We start from the raw sequence: 16,972 nt of genomic DNA on the forward strand, positions 1-16,972 counted from the left end.
AAACTGATTGTAAATGGGTTTTTGTGGCTGTTTTTTACATTGGGCTCACGCATGTAATATGGGTCTTCCACCCATATTGGCGGTTTTAACATAAATGGGATTAAAATGTAGGTCAATTATCTCCAGTTTTTGGGGTTTTTTTTCCTCATCTGGAGCAACATCGGTCCTATCGGCCCCTGACCGTTTTGAAAATGTTACTTTTATTTCAAAGCCAATAAAAGCAAAACTAAAAGGAAGAAATGTTTGAGACATCTCAATGCGTTGACTGTGTTTCGGAAACTAAGGCACACGGTACGGTAAAATGGTTGAGTGGGGAAAAAGTAATCTGAGTTTAACTCCTGAATTGGGCATTTGGTGTTTCCTTAGTTGCGACTTAACTATCTGGATAATAAAACCACAGTAAATAAGAGGTGCGGTGATGTTTTACCCTCCTTTAGTCCAGTCCTGGCCCTGAGGATACACTTTTTTTTTGTTTTACTATAGATTATCCGTTTCATATGGTGTTGGAGGAGGAAATAATGTGTGTGGGAATGGACTATTACATATATTCTTGTTGTGGTTCCCAAAGCGGCAGAATTAAAAGCGCAAGCTTCCTAAGCGGCACGCTAATTGTCCATTGCTGGACATTAGTTAGATAAGTGGGATCATTAAAACGTCAGGGAGGTTAGGGTATTCAAATTTTGGCGGGCTAGGTCCTCTAAATCCTCTGTGTTGAGGTGGACAGAGGCTTGGTGGCTAAACAATCTGGCTAAGAAAGGGTGGATTGTATCTAGTTTGTATGTATTACGTTAAATGGTTAATGTTTTGTTAATGCCTCTTATACCCCTTTAAATAAAGCTTAAAGCTACCGCCATTTATATCGAGTTTATAAACTGTGTCTGTGGCTTCTTCATTTATTGGTTAAGGGTTAATATGTACATGCAATGGACATCATGTCTGGCCACCAAAATGTTTCTGAAACTACCGGGTAAACATACCAGACCTTGAGACGGGACGGAGGACTCGTATCTAATGCCAGCAACTGCTGTCTTGAATAACAAAATTCTCCCCTTCCCAGACATTCTTCAGATGGGCTAAGGCTTTTCTCCTCGCTAGTCACCTGTTTCTTGTTCCCTGCTGCCCTATACCTCATGGAACGCCCTTTCACCGTCCGTGATATTCCTTCCGAATACTCTTATTCCCTTAAACGTATGGACTGTAAGGAGTGCTGCGTATATTGTTTGCTCCGTGTAAATTAAAATATAATTACACGCCCAGATCGGCATCTGTGTTAAGCAGAGTATGGGAGTTGGGTGAAAAAAGTGTATAGACATGTCCAAGGGAAGCGAAATAAAGGTATAATGTCCGCTATTCGGGCGGTTTTTGCGATGTAAATAGATAATGTTTAGGGGGTCAGTCCTTTTTCTTTCCTCCCCGACGTCCCTCTTTTCTAGGAGCTCGGCATGTTTGCTGGGCGTGAGGATATCGCAGGATTCTACAGGCCTAAAAGTAACAACGTGAAAGGGAATGTGTTTCTACATCGTATAAAATAAAATGCATTTAGTCTTTTTAACTGATGTTACACAAACATAAGATTACACTTTTTCGCCTTTTTCACTTGCCCTCGTAAACGCGCTGTTTTGTTTTGTACACGCCTGCTTGACTGCTTTTGCATGTAGTTGTTGGTCTGTGGTTTTTTGGTGCGGTTTTTGTATATCAGGAATACTTGATTTGAAGAATTTTTGACAGACTTTTGGACTCTGGAGCCGGATTCCTTCAAGATTCGGTTCTTTTTGGTGGGAGAGGCAGTGATGTCTTCTGGCTCCTGACTCCTCACTGGGCTTCGAAAAGGACCATCTCCTGGTCCTCCTTCAGGCTTATGTCTGGAAGGGGAGGCATATCCCTTCAGGGAGTGTTTGGGGTCCGGCTACCTCTGTGACCCTTACCCGAGCACTTTGAAGAGTTTGTAATGCTGTAAGTTGTGCTGTCGGCTAGCTGGGCGTTAACGGAGAGAGAAGGAAAATGACTGCTTCTAATTAAACTGCTTATAACCCGCAAGCCTTTCATGTTACTTCCCTTCTAGTCAAATACACCAAGCAGCTCTAACTTTGCATAATGCAAATAAGACCAGAGTGCAAAAAACACTGCATTGTTCATTTAAAAAAAAATTGATAAAGCTTGTATTTTCAAAAAAAAAAAAAAAAAGTCTTCCTGTCACCAGATGGCGCTGTTGTTCCTTCCAGGGGCTATCAGGACGGCCGCTGCTCTACTCCTCTAACCTGCTCTGTGCAGAACACGTGGGTGCAGTTTCACGTGCAGGCGGCCAGGGGGTAGTTCCAGGTAAGGGGTTGTTTCCGTGGGCAGCCATAAAACCGCCCCCCCCCGTGTGTTCGGGGTATCTGTCAGTGCTGCCCCCTGACAGGTAGGCCGGGGTAAAACGTTTCGGTAAAACGAGTGGTATTTAAACCACCTTCCCCCGGCCTGTAGAGGGCGCCGCTCGCTTCTCTTGCTGGGATTGGTGTTTTTGGGTACGCTGTGATTGTGAGTTGCCCAATTCTGTCTCATTTGCTTCGCTGACTCTGCCGTGGAGACACGTGGGTGGTTTTGTGTAGATCCTGGTAAGGATGCATGCATGCATGCTATATGTGACATGAGGCGACTGGGGTGTATAGGGTGGGCTCTTTAACTTCATTATAAATAAAGCCTTTTGTTTATTTATTGGGCCTCAGCAGTGCTGATTACCTTGGTATGTTGGGCTGTGTTTATAAAATAAGCTTTAATACCTAGTGCTAAATATATAGGGTAATTATCAACAGTATTCCACTATATATTGTCTATTATATCTAATAAATGACACATACGTGTCTCCTATAACTTTTTCTGTAAACTAGTATACGGCTGCACTTTTACCTGGTTGTGGAGACTGGGTTTTTTGTCTGGGGTTAAAGTACCCTTTAACCCATAGATAGTGTGACTGTTCTGCAATGTTCTAAAAGTTGTCATCCATAAGGGTCTTTAGAGGAAAAAAGATGGATACGCTGCATCTGTGTCATTGTTTTAACTCCTTTTACCACAAAAACTAGCATTTATGAGCTTTTACTGCGGGTCGGATGTTTCCCAAACTTTGGTTTTGTTTGAGATCTTTCCTTTACTTATTTTCTACTAGATTTCCAAGCTGTGTGCCAGCTGCTAACTTTTTTTTTGCTTAATTATTCTTTTTATTGCTTGTGTGAATGCTTTTTTTTTTTAAATTAAACTCCCATTAAGCCACCCCTAGATATAGAGTAGTTTGTTAATGTCTGAAAAAAATAACAAACTAGAGAAACTTTGCCTTTCTTGAAATGCAAAACTCTTATTATTCCAATACCTATAAAAATTTGCATCAAGTTACAAAACGCTTTTTTTTTTTTATTTTTTTTAATTACTTAAATTTTTATATTTTTTAATTATTTATTGCATGGAGCTAATTTGGATGCTTAGAAACAATGACTTATTTTGTCATCAGCTGACATCATTAATCTGTAAATCATGACTTCATCATCAGGACATGACGTTGTTTCTACTTTGTATCCTTTTTAGGATTATTACGGTGCATTATTATTATTTATTGTTTTATATAGCGCCATCAAATTCCGTAGCGCTCTACAATGGGTAATGTATGTCTCCTTGGTTATTGCAGTGATGGCTGAGAACGTCTTGGTGATCGGCAGCGGTGCCCGAGAGCACGCTCTGGCATGGAAGCTGGCACAGTCTGCCCACGTCAAGCAAGTATCGGTGGCCCCGGGGAATGCCGGCACGGCCAACTGCGGGAAAATCTCAAATACCGGTCTGTAATGATTTAAATCGCCGCTTTCCGTATACACATTTATGTTACAAGCACAGAAATAACAGAAATCTGAACCATTTCATTTGTTGGCTATGGGGCTTGAGTTTTATTTTTAATGTTTATGTAGATTTCAACAAAGTATCACTTTGAATAGCTGTAATTATCTACATCTTGGGGCGGAATAAATGAATTATCCGCTATCCTTACTGTCCGTGTTTGGAAACATGTGATCTGTTTAGTATGTGGATCACACGTTTATTCATTGATATGACACGTGATCATAACCTCCACGTTAAACAAGGCCATTGTTTTGGATAATGAGCTGAGTTCCCCTCGCTTTAAATAGAAAAAATGGAATGGTTAACATTTAATCCTTTTCCTATTTTTTATATATGAAAATGTGACTTTTAAAAATTCTTTTATAGATGCACCAGTCGGTGATCACACGAAGCTTGTTAAATTCTGCAAGGACAATGCCTTTTCCCTCGTGGTGGTCGGCCCCGAGGCTCCCCTTGCGGCAGGTAAGCGGAGGTTTTATTTCTTATAATGTGAATTCGAAGCGCTTGAGGACATTCCTCCGGTTACTATGGTGATTGACACATTCCTTGATCTATAGCATGATGTATCCTAGAACACGCAGTAGCAAATTCTTATGCCTATCAGATGTGGGGGGTCACCTTCTCTAACCCCCCCCCCATACTGGAGGTGTCCTTATTGATATGTGTAGTTATAGATCACTCACCTAGCTCTACCTCCTGGTCAAGGAAAGAAACGTTCAGAAAGTTTGATTTGTTAGAGTCTATGCCAAGGACATAATTTTCTACATTTTTCTAAATTGCTAACAAGAAAAACAAGTCAGGTAGCCCATCTATATTGAAGAACGCTTGGTAAAGTTTGTTGTCCCAGACGGCCCTGCTAAAGAAGAATGTATATTAAACTACTTTGTGAGTTTAGTATGCATTTAAAAAATGATATTTATTATATGATAAATGATGATAATAATGATAAAAAATATAAAAAAGCACTTATGTAGAAGCTGCAGCTATCTGCCTCCTTCATATAGGCCAGTCGTTGGCAGGAAAGCATTCCTATGGAAATCTTATGGCGTGCCGGCACCGGAGCTGACTGGGGATAAGTGTGTGTCTATGTATAATATATATATTCTATATATCTCTTATGGCAATACGTGTGTATGAACATATGTCCTACATGGGAAATAGGGGGTCACAAAGGGGCAAATGCGTATTGGGTGGATTTTGCAGAATCTCTGCATGCGTTTTCAAAGGGGGGAACCTCGGAAATGTAGAAGGGCCATAATACATACGTTAACATGCATGTTATGGCTGCAGTGTCCCTTTTAGGGTATATATTGTCTGTAACAGGACTCCTACTGGAGCTTTTCCCATTTGATGCGTTAATAGGATTTTGTTCCATCTTTAAGGGCTTGTTGATGATCTGACCGCAGCAGGCGTCCGGTGTTTTGGACCCACTGCGAAAGCAGCCCGGCTGGAGTCCAGTAAAAGTTTTGCCAAAGATTTCATGGACCGGCACGGCATCCCAACAGCTCGTTGGAAATCGTTTACCAGCGCGGAGGAAGCCTGCGCTTTCATTACGAGGTAACACGCTGTCCGTACCGTATTAATGCAATGTGTCAGCCATTTGAACACAGGAGTGATGGGAGTGATAAAGGGCCATTGGAACACAGGAGTGATGGGAGTGATAAAGGGTCTCTGTATGCCTATGAAGAAATTTTTAACCACTTTGGGGCAATATTGTATTTTTTTTTTACCTTTTTTTCTGAATCAGCCGTTATGGGCACTTGAACTCAAAGTACTTTTGTTACTTGCAGTGTTTGCACTATTAGAGTTTGTGTATGGTTTCTATATAACATTTTGCGTTGGTGTAAAAGCATGGCTTTTCAGCTGATGAGTACCTGAGCCTTTCTCTGCTTTATCTAGTGCGGATTTCCCTGCTTTGGTCGTGAAAGCTAGTGGTCTGGCAGCCGGGAAAGGAGTGATTGTAGCCACTAGCAAGGAAGAAGCCTGCAAAGCTGTGAATGAAATCATGACGGTAATTGATGTACAAGTGTCCCATACAGCCCCGTCATGGAACAATAATGTGTATGAAAGCTGAGAGATCCCATTCATATTCTATTCCCCTTCCAAATACATGGCCGGGGGGGGGGGGTCTGCAGAATCTCCCCATGTGCATTTGCCCCTTCCCTATGCATCAAATGCTTACAGCCAGTCGGCTACAGTGCTTGCTCGGTGTTTGCTGGAGGCAGCAATTGATTCAGACCCCCGCGCAAATTTATGTAAAGACTGATTTCAATTGGAGCTTAAAGCGAGAACCCCCAGACCCTATTGGAGGGCAGGTGGGAAAATCCCTTAGGCAAGTTTATATAGTTTATATAGTTTAAGTCAAAATTACTTATGGAGGTGCTTTTAAAGTAATGCTGCTCTGTAAAATAAATAAATAAAAAATCGTGTAAAATACTGACCATTTGGCAACATTAATTATCCATGAAATTATTCCGAAACATGTTTTTTTTTTCTAGCCATAAATGTCAATGTTTTTCTCGTAGGATAAAGCGTTTGGCGATGCTGGCGACACAGTTGTCGTTGAAGAATTGTTGGAGGGTGAAGAAGTGTCGGTATGTGTCTTTGCAGGATAAACCTGCGTTTTATGTTTATTACATGAAGTCGAACCATATTGTATACCCAAAACAGTAATATAGTTTACTGGGAATGTCAACGGTTGGATGCTGGAAATACACGTATTTCAGCTTTACAGAAAAAGTCAGGAATAGCCTCCCAGGAATTGCTGCTAAACTCTCTGGAGATTAAATTAGTGAAATACATTTTTAAGCTGCTGAAACACTTGGTCAATTCATGAGATATTAATCCTATTGATGTATTGGCAGTGTTTATGTTTTAGTGATGGGGTCACAGTTGCCCCAATGCCTCCAGCCCAAGATCATAAGAGACTGATGGATGGAGACCAAGGTCCTAACACCGGAGGGATGGGAGCCTATTGTCCAGCACCTCAGGTACGCAGCTTGTGTTATTGTGAATACTTAGACATCGCGATGCGCTGTCTTCATCATGGGTGTATCAGAGAGACACGGCGTGGACATTTACGCATCCGGAAGCGGCGACCATGAGCCACAAATGCACAGAACTAACCCACAGCCCGTGCACAGATGACATTGGCACAGATTTGTAGAGGTATTCTCAGGCGCAGTGCTCATCCATTTAATGCAGTGCAATGGAATTTTGTATTCTAGATTTCCAAGGAATTACTGGAGAAAATCCGCGACTCTGTTTTGCAGAAAACTGTTAATGGAATTCGGGAAGAGGGATCTCCTTATATCGGTGAGCATTCCCTCTTACAGAGACGTGGGGTGCAGGTTACATGTCTGGAAACTGTATCGCTTGTTTTCATTGTGTTTATAGCTTTGTATTAGAATTTAATAAGAACCATGAGTGATGAGGCAGGATCTATGGTAATCGTACAGCTCATCCGTTGTCTAATCTGTACTATTCTTGTTTTCTGGATCTGCGGTTTAAGGCAGACAAATATCTATTAATAACAAAAGCAACTTACTTTTGGCTGTCTTTCAGGTGTTTTGTACGCCGGACTCATGCTCACCAAGGACGGCCCAAAGGTTCTGGAGTTTAACTGTAGATTTGGGGACCCGGAATGTCAGGTGAGAATCCCCAACATTTCTGCCTCTATATACACAACTGAAGGAAGGAAGGGCTTCACCCGGGGCACCCCTATGGTGCGAACCGAAGATAGGATAATGGCGACCGCTAGCCTATCCTTTATCTCTTAATAATGCTTGCAAATGCACTCTATTAAAAAATGGATTTGCCCCTTTCCCAATTTTACTTTTTACTGTAAATGAGACTGTGCTGTGCTGTAAATTCACTAAACATTTTAAGAAGTTTGTGTCAAAGCTGGTTAATGAGATTATTGTCACCGATCGGCTCTCTGCTCGGTGAGGCTGTGACTTGTGATCACCCGGCAGTCATGTGTGTCTCGTTACAAATCCATTTATAGCGTGAGATGCTGTGATTTGATTCTCGTGATAACTGTATTAAATTATTTCCTCTGGCCATGTAATGGAATTGTATATGATTTTCAAAAATTGGTTTCAACTGATTCAGTACGTTTTTCATTTTGTTGCATTTTTTTCTAATGCTAACATTTAAATTCCCACTCCAAAGGTGGGTTTACCCCGCGGCTATTGAAGACATCGGATACTTTGAAGTTCTCTTCTTTTCTCTGATGTTCACAGCTTCATGTTCTCTCCCGTCTTGTATCTGAAACCATAGCCCCCATGTCCATTCACAATAAAGATGTTCTTGAAAGCCAAACTAAGACAAATAACCAGGTTAATTTTATTTTAAGGTCATCCTTCCCCTGCTTAAGAGTGATCTGTACAAAGTTATCCAGACTACCATCGATGGTCAGCTGTCTAGTTCCATGCCTGTATGGCTTGAAGACCATGCCGCTGTCACTGTTGTTATGGCCAGTGGTGGCTATCCTGGCAGCTATCCCAAGGGCTTGGAGATTACTGGTAAGAGAACTTCAGGAAATAAATAAAAAGTTATTCTGGGTTCTTTCAACAGGGGAATATACATATCCTAAAGACCTATGTTGTAGGAGAAGTGTTTAACTAGGTAGTGCTTCTCCATCGCTCATCAAGTAACCCAACTGTGATCTGCTTCATTAGCAGAGGTGCAGCCGTCTGCGTGTCTCCTTGAAACCACTTGCGGTAGTGTTAATGTTGGCGTGAGTCGTATAATAACTGAACCGCGTGCCTGTTTCCTCCAGGGCTCGAGAAAGCCAAAGACCTCGGTTTGGAGGTGTTCCACGCTGGCACCACCTTGAAGGACGGAAAAGTAGTTAGCAGCGGAGGAAGAGTTCTCACCGTCACTTCTATTAAGAAAGACCTGGTGTCGGCTTTGGAGGAAGCCAACAAAGGCGTGCCTGCCATAGAGTTCCCCGGAGCCGTGTATCGCAAAGATATTGGTTTCCGTGCCATTGCTTATCTCAAGCAACCCAGGTGTGTATTAGAAGACATGAATTAGATGGTAAATACAGTATATCTGGGATCTTCCCGGGTCTCTGACTGGTTTCATGGTGGACTGAGAGATTAGTCTTAATACCAAGAAGTTTAGTTGACCTGGAAGCCAAAATAAAACCACCTTCAGTTTGATGGCTCTTACCTCCTGCACTTATTTTTTTTTATGTGTATATAAAGCGCCAACGTGTCGCCTGTCATGTTTGCTCTATATATATGTAAATGTCACCTATATATCGAAATACATCCCCCAATGCTCTGCTGCCTTGCTGTCTAGTTCAGCTTTACCCTGTTCCCTGTCTGTATGATAGATGCACAACCTAATTAAAATGTTTTGACTTGAATTTAAAATGATTTGTGTTTGACCATTTTTTTTTTTTTTTTAATATTGAGTCCTCTTCCTGTATCACTGCTTAGTTGAACCGTACCCCCCCATTATTAATAAATGCGTGTGCTCAAACACATGAAACTTATGTTATAAACAAAGTTGTCTGTCTTACTTTACCCGTGACATAATACTGAAGTTAAAGCTGTCCCAACACCTCTTTATAATTCTTATTCGTGTTATTACGGAGTATTGAGGTCCCTCCTGGTCAGACCTGCTTCTCTGGCGGCCTCTCTATCGAAGAATGTGAAAAGTGTTTCATATGCGTTCTTTTTCCGCTTAAAAAAAATAAAGGCACTTACCGCTAGGAATAGCATCAGTTCCCGCGGTGCCGGGCAGCACTGGCTCTGTGGCCCTGTGCTTTCTGGTCGGTACAGGGGCTCTGTTTGGACCCTCCATGGAACCCTTGTCTAATAACTTCTGGAACTGATTACTGGTGAATATACGTTTTGGGAGCCGCCAGTGAAAGGCAGAATCCCACCATGCATTTGCAAGGGAGACCGACGAAAATTTAAGCTGTCCACTAAATGTATTAAAGTGACTGAGTGCCCCTTTAATGGTTAATAAAACCGCAGAAGATGCCCCTCAAGCAGTGTGCGTTCGTTACATAAGCTAGCCCTTTATATGTGTATTTTGTGTGCCGTCTGCCAGGTCCCTGACATATAAAGATAGCGGGGTGGATATTGAAGCTGGAAATACATTGGTCCAAAAAATTAAACCGTTTGCGGCATCCACGGCAAGGTCTGGTAAGTGGTCCTGAGAATTACGGTAATAAGATTTTCCAACGTTCCAAATTCTAGGAATATGACAGAAGAGGCTTTAGAGTTATGGAGGGTTGGATGTTTACTAGGATATACAGGTTTGGGGATTACCTGCGTGATATTGTATGTCAGACACATTGTGGCCCTGTGAAAGATTAACTAAATGGGGCTTCCTCATATAGGTAGACTCATTCCTCTACATTCTGTACAATGAGCTATTTAAATATTTTGTGCACTCGTAGCCTTGTATTTGGGGTAAAACAAACCCATAAAGATGTATATATTCAATATTGTGGTTCAGAACCCCACCCCAAATTCTGGGTACATGTATAAGAACCCCATTTAGCGTCGCTAATCTCCATGTAAAAACTTTAGGGAAATATAATGTGAGGATCGATAATATCCATTTGTGTCTGGTTTACCCATTGGTCCTTGGTCTTATCTTATTGTCAGGATTGCCTTGTGCCTGTCCCATGCATGTTTAAATACCCTCAGTTCTACCAACTGTACTGGAAGGACATGCCGCTCATCTACCACACACTCAATAAAGAAATATTTTCTTTCATTACATCTATAACTCTTATTATCCTAGCATTCCTTCTCATTTGCGATATATCTCCTTTCTATCTCTATTTACGTCCTTAAATGATATCCAGCTTTATTAATAGTGCAGGTCCCTTGGCTGTAGCGCAAGTAGAAAATATTGTCGCCAGAAAGGTGGTTTCTTCCCAAAAGGACTCCTCTGTTCAATGCTACGCACCATTTAAAGACACCCCATTACTGTTATCTGTCATGAAATGTCAGCGTGTTTGATGTCATAGCATATGATGGGGAAAAAACATAAATATTCACATCTTGCTGCCGTTTGCCCCCCCACAGGCTGTAACGCGGAGCTTGGGGGTTTTGCGGGGCTTTTTGACCTGAAAGCTGCAGGATACACGGATCCCATCCTTGTGTCGGGGACAGACGGCGTTGGAACCAAACTTAAGGTAATAGAACAACTCTCAGCCTGCCCTGAAAATGCCCCCGACGTGTATCTGTCTGTCTGGAGCCTGACGGAAGGCCGAGGACTGTCTCTAAGTTAGTACAATTATTATTGTTCTGGGTAGAAATTGGGTTAAAACCTTATTCTCTGTGTCTAATATTCAGTCACTTTTAAGTTTGCATCCAAGGACAAGGTGCTAACGGTTTCTCCTCTCTTGTAGATCGCACACGCATGTAACAAACATGACACCATCGGCCAGGACCTGGTAGCCATGTGTGTCAATGATATCCTGGCCCAGGGAGCCGAACCCCTCTTTTTCCTGGATTATTTTGCATGTGGCGCGTTAGACGTAGCGGTGGCTGAGTCGGTGGTCGCCGGTATAGCGAACGCGTGCAGAATGGCTGGATGTGCCCTGCTAGGTAATAGTCTTGTTTCTGCAAATTCCTTTTTTTTATGAATGTGGAATCCTTAAGGATCTTTGTTTGGCGTACTTTATGCTCTATTATTCCTCTGACAGGAGGAGAAACGGCCGAGATGCCTGGTATGTATTCCCCCGGGGAGTACGACCTGGCTGGGTTTGCGGTCGGAGCTGTCGAACGTGGACACATGCTGCCGCGCATGGACAGTATCGGCACCGGGGACGTGGTTATTGGTATCGCTTCTTCTGGGGTTCACAGTAATGGCTTCAGCCTCGTGAGGAAGATTCTAGACAAGCAATCCTTGGATTTCTCCTCTCCCGCGCCCTCGTTCTGTGGCGGACAGACGTTTGGTGAGGATTTCGACTTCTTTCTTAAGAGGCTCCGCGTGTTACTGAAAGCTCGGTTTCTTTAGACATTAGACACATTAGTTTTAAATGCGCGCTCCGGTGTACGGTGTGGTCCCATCAATGAAGAATATGTATGAAAGTAGTTTTGTAAGTGCTTTAAAATGCATTATTCACCTCGTTTCTGTGAAATTCACGGGCCATACAAGCCAGCACTGGAGCTGCGCAGCACCGAGTATAGAGAGCATGTGCTTTAGTTAGCAGATGTGCGCTCGGCTGGCGTGGCAGGTAAAGAGAGGCAAATATATACGGGGGCTTCGCAGAATCCCTCCATGCGTTTGTAAGGGGGACCAAACGAAATAAAGTGACCACTTGGCTATCATTTGCATTAAAGTCCACGTGGTTGCCGGTGTCCCTTTAACGTCCTACTCTGGCATGTTGAATCATGTTACATTTATGTCTGTACTACTGATGCAGTCCTTGCAATGAAATGTTTTTTAAAAAAACTGTTTAGAAAGAAGCTGGAAATGTAACCTCTTGCTGGTCCAATGATGCTGATCATTGCAGTAGAATATATGGTGTCTTGTCTTGTTCTTATCATGGCGCATGTCTGAGAAACCACTGTCCAGTCACCTGGGGCTCATGGGGGTTAAGTGGATACATCTGACGTGCGGTCTGTAACTTTGTCATTTTGATTTTTGCAGGCGAGCTTCTGCTGACCCCAACTAAGATCTACAGTAAGACTCTGCTGCCTGTCCTGCGGTCGGGGAACGTGAAGGCTTACGCTCATATCACTGGGGGAGGTCTGCTGGAAAACATCCCCAGGGTTCTTCCTCCATCATTTGGAGTCAGTCTGGGTGAGAAAAGCAGCTTTACTTTGTTTCCCTCTTGAACCATTATACTTTGTGTGATTAAAAAGCACCATAGAAGCTGGAATCCGCCAGCAGCTGGAGAATTCAGGTTATCAGTATATTTTTTGTCTATTCAGATGCCCTTTGCTGGAAGATACCTGGCATCTTCTCCTGGCTTCAGGTACATGGAGGACTCTCTGAGCAGGAGATGGTCCGCACCTTTAACTGCGGGATCGGAGCCGTCCTGGTAGTAGACAGTGACCTGGCTGAGAAAGTCCTGAAAGACGTTCGGAGCAGCGAGGAAGCCTGGATCATCGGGACGGTGACTCCAAGCCCCACGGGTGTGTTAAAACAAGTTCTGGCTTTATAAACAACCAAAACATGCTGCGAAAAAAGTTGACCACAAGTAGAGCTTGTTTGCACCAAGATATGAGCAGGACTTTACACATATGTACCAAACGTGGCTCTCCGTGCTTATGTATACGCTTATTATTGCGAATGGTATGCAGGGACCAAGGATGTGCCCTTAAACCCAGTGACTTTTCTTGCTCAGATGGCATTGTAATCTTGTTTGGTCTCTCTCAAGCATTCATATGGAACTGAATTTCTCTTTAAGCCTCTGGCGGCGTTGAAATAAAGAACCTAATGGACGCGCTTCGCCGGACAGATCCTGAGCCAGAGGGCTATACCTCGGAGCGGAGCCCTGCTCTCCAGAACGCCGTGCCGGAGGGCAAAGTCAGGGTGGCCGTCCTCATTTCTGGTTCCGGTGAGAATTTAAACCTTTGCTCAGTAACTGGTTCTCAGAAAAACAATCTGTTGTGTCTACAGTTGGATCAATGCAATTAGCAATATCTCGTTTATAGAAATCTAGAATTTGACGGCATTTAATGCAACGTCAGAAAAAAGACTAGCCTTCAGCTAATTATTATTCGTAGGAGCCGTTACTAAATAGTATTTTTTTTTCAATTGTATCAGAGTGAAAGCATAAATGGAAGATATCACTGTCTCTGGGTGCCCGTTGCAATTGGGTGGCCAACTGTGATATCTATCCAAAATTATCTCGAAGGCTTAATACTTTCCGTTCCAGATGAGTACCGGTGTCTGTTAATCCGGATCTTGGTGTTCGATATATTGGCATAATTATATATTATAATTTTCAGGTACGAATCTCGAGGCTTTAATAAAGAGCTCACAGTCTCCGGGCAGTGCCGCTACCATTGTTCTGGTGATCTCCAACAAAGCTGGGGTGGGAGGACTGAAGAAAGCTGAAGCTGCTGGAATCCCTACGGTGGTAAGTCTTTCATTTCACAGCGGTAACAGAGAGTGGATTAAATAGTGCTTTACCAAAGGATCTCCTGGAGTTGCCCCTTTCCGACATTCGTGTATCAACCAGATTTATAGGATTTATGGGCCAAGACACTCCAGGACAGGCAAAACCAAATGTGTTCTTGCTAGTCTTGTATGTATATGTGTGTGTATGTGTATATATATATATGTATGTGTATGTATGTATGTGTGTGTATATATGTGTATATATATATATATATATATATATACACCGTATTTGCTCGATTATAAGACGACCCCGATTATAAGACGACCCCCCAAAATCAAAATATTAATTTAGGAAAAAAACAAAAAGCCTGAATATAAGACTACCCTATAGGGAAAAAGTTTTACCAGTAAATATTAATTAATGTAAATTATTTTCATGTTTAATAAAAGCTATGATTGAGAAAAATATATTTTTTAAATTTCCTTTTATTTGCCAACCTGCCCCCCCCAGTTATGCCACTCTGCCCCAGAAATGCTTTATACCCCCCTATTTGCCACTCTGCCCCATGATATGCCTTATACCCCTGTATGCCACTCTGGCATATAGGGGGTTAAAAGGCATATCATGGGGCTGAGTGGCATATAGGGGGGTATAAAGCATTTCTGGAGGTATATAGGCATATCATGGAGGTCCAGAAATGCATTTTAACCCCCTATATGCCACTCAGCCCCATGATATGCCTTTTAACCCAGCATGTACTGGCTGCCTTGGCTTGATAGGAGTGTGATTGCTGTTAGCAGTTTGATATATATATATATATATATCAAACTGCTAACAGCAATCACACTCCTATCAAGCCAAGGCAGCCAGTACATGCTGGAACCTGGGGATGATAGCAGTGGGATTACAGCCTCCATATGCCATGCTACAACCCCCACCCCCCTTACACATCCATGCTATCACACACACACTCACACTCATTCACAAACATTTAAATACTCATTCATTCCCTTAATCACACACACTTCACACATACTCAAAAACCCTCCCCCACCCCCTCACCTGAACTGCAGATCTCCCACTCGCAGACTTCTGCAGGGGACCGGCTGTAGCAACTTCTCTGGCCCCGCCCTCAGAGGAGGGAGGGGGGAGATAGAGTTCTGTGAGGACGCTGCAAGCTTCCTGCCCTGCTTCTAACAGAAGAGACGCTGCTCGCGACCGGTAAGCAGCATGGCGCCAGCATTTTTTTGGGGTCTGATTAGAAGACGACCCCGATTATAAGACGAGGGGTATTTTTCAGAGCATTTGCTCTGGAAAAAACCTCGTCTTATAATCGAGCAAATACGGTATATTATATAAAATGTATTCCAGCCAGTTCATATTGGGTTTCCAACGTTTCAGGTGATTGATCACAAGCAGTACAGCAGCCGCCAGGAGTTTGACGGCGCTGTTGATAAGGTCCTGGAGGAATACTCCGTTCAGCTCGTCTGCCTTGCAGGGTTCATGAGAATTTTGTCCGGCCCATTTGTCAGGAAATGGAATGGTAAGTTCCGGGTTGGAATCTATTTTTTTTATTTTTGAGTGTCTGCAGACAGAACTGTGGTTCTAAATATCTGTTTCCTTGCAGGGAAGATTCTTAACATCCACCCGTCCTTGTTGCCGTCCTTTAAAGGGGCGCATGCTCACAAACTGGTGCTCGAGGCTCGTGTGAGGGTCACGGGCTGCACTGTGCACTTTGTAGCCGTAAGTACCCTTTGTATGTCACAGAGTTAATTTTTACCCATCATAGGTAATAAAAATCCATAATGCTCTGTATATATGTATACGTACACACAAAACCTGCGATTCCATAAGTTTGTTTGTTTTTAAGTCTTAATTAAATTGGAGATGCGTGATTTGGAAATTACTATGTAAAGAGTGCAATAAATACCAAACCGCACAAAGATACGTGAAACGTAAAGCGTATTTGAACATGCCAAAAGCTTTACGCGTTGCTCTTCACGTAGGAGGAGGTGGATGCTGGAGCCATTGTTTATCAGGAAGCTGTCCCGGTGGAGCTGGACGACACAGAGGAGACTTTGTCTGAAAGGGTTAAGAAGGTCGAGCACAGAGCTTTCCCTGCTGCTCTTCAGCTGGTGGCGAGCGGAGCGGTGACGCTGGGAGCCGATGGCAAGCTCTGCTGGAGCGCACACAAGAAAACCTAGTAAGTGGCGCAGCTCCTGGGTATATGGATGGATGGAGCTCAAATTCAAGGATGTCCCCCTGGTATTGATCCAGACCCAGTGAAACATTTCTCTTGTCCCACTTTAACTATTGAGTGTTCTTCAAACATTGGTTGTTTAATGACCGCACACCGTTACAGATGTCTTTTTCTTCCATTTTAACAGAGTATCGTCATGGGCAGAGTTTTACCTTCGATACGGCTTCCTATCAGCTGCGCGTTCTGTAATCCTATCAAAAAGAAGACATCACGATTCCCCAATATCCTCCTGTTTACACATACATGTCAATGACAGCGATTGAGCAGTACTTTAACCCCTTTGTGACAAAGCCCGTACATCTACAGGCTCACAATGCATTGCCATTAATGGCTTTAAGGACAACTGTTGTCCTTAAGGGGTTAACGCTGTTTTCCCACCTGCTACCTTGTAATGAAAACTCTACAAACAAAAAGTTTCTCGTAGTGCATCTGTTACAAAATATTTAACACATTCCTAGCCATGGCTCTCGGTTTTAATAAGTATCACAGCTTACTGTTTGTGGCCTCGGTTGACGGTTTATTTTTTTTGGTACATTTTATAAAATTCTGGTGCTCGTGGAGATTTGACTTCCAATGAGGCATTTAAGATTAACGCTGGAATGTCCTGACGGATGTTTCGCTAAATCTGCCCTGCTTCTAACTTAAATGTATTAGGTGTTGGCTCCAAAGATAGGTAGAGATGTGGTTATAAAATTACAATGTATTTAAAATATAATTTATGCAATAAAAATAAAAACACAATTAAAATAGTTATTTTAACGCGTTTTGCCTTTCTGCTTCATCAGAACTATGGA

The 16,972-nt window shown here is 42.7% G+C and overlaps 1 protein-coding gene across 1 annotated transcript; it reads left to right on the forward strand.

Annotated features, from left to right (window-relative positions):
• Positions 1-2,475: 2,475 nt before the first annotated feature.
• Positions 2,476-16,633, forward strand: GART (phosphoribosylglycinamide formyltransferase, phosphoribosylglycinamide synthetase, phosphoribosylaminoimidazole synthetase). Its single transcript, XM_053457174.1, has 23 exons — positions 2,476-2,597; positions 3,659-3,805; positions 4,231-4,326; positions 5,247-5,421; positions 5,764-5,875; positions 6,390-6,458; positions 6,729-6,854; positions 7,092-7,179; positions 7,429-7,514; positions 8,222-8,390; positions 8,648-8,879; positions 9,934-10,028; positions 10,923-11,032; positions 11,249-11,447; positions 11,546-11,797; positions 12,496-12,648; positions 12,780-12,983; positions 13,259-13,408; positions 13,803-13,933; positions 15,320-15,461; positions 15,546-15,661; positions 15,925-16,121; positions 16,306-16,633. Coding segments are annotated over exons 2-23 (3,048 nt in total). The 5' UTR covers positions 2,476-2,597; positions 3,659-3,660; the 3' UTR covers positions 16,307-16,633.
• Positions 16,634-16,972: the final 339 nt, after the last annotated feature.

The sequence above is a fragment of the Spea bombifrons genome, chromosome 2 (assembly GCF_027358695.1).
Source record: "Spea bombifrons isolate aSpeBom1 chromosome 2, aSpeBom1.2.pri, whole genome shotgun sequence".
In the NCBI taxonomy this organism is placed as follows: Eukaryota; Metazoa; Chordata; class Amphibia; order Anura; family Pelobatidae; genus Spea; species Spea bombifrons.

Bases quoted from the DNA above. Each gene is read 5' to 3' on its own strand.
- GART (XM_053457174.1), top strand. From the start codon at position 3,661: ATGGCTGAGAACGTCTTGGTGATCGGCAGCGGTGCCCGAGAGCACGCT. The intron at 8,880-9,933 runs GTGTGTATTAGA...GCCGTCTGCCAG, and splicing joins GCTTATCTCAAGCAACCCAG to GTCCCTGACATATAAAGATA. The intron at 15,662-15,924 runs GTAAGTACCCTT...CTCTTCACGTAG, and splicing joins GCACTGTGCACTTTGTAGCC to GAGGAGGTGGATGCTGGAGC.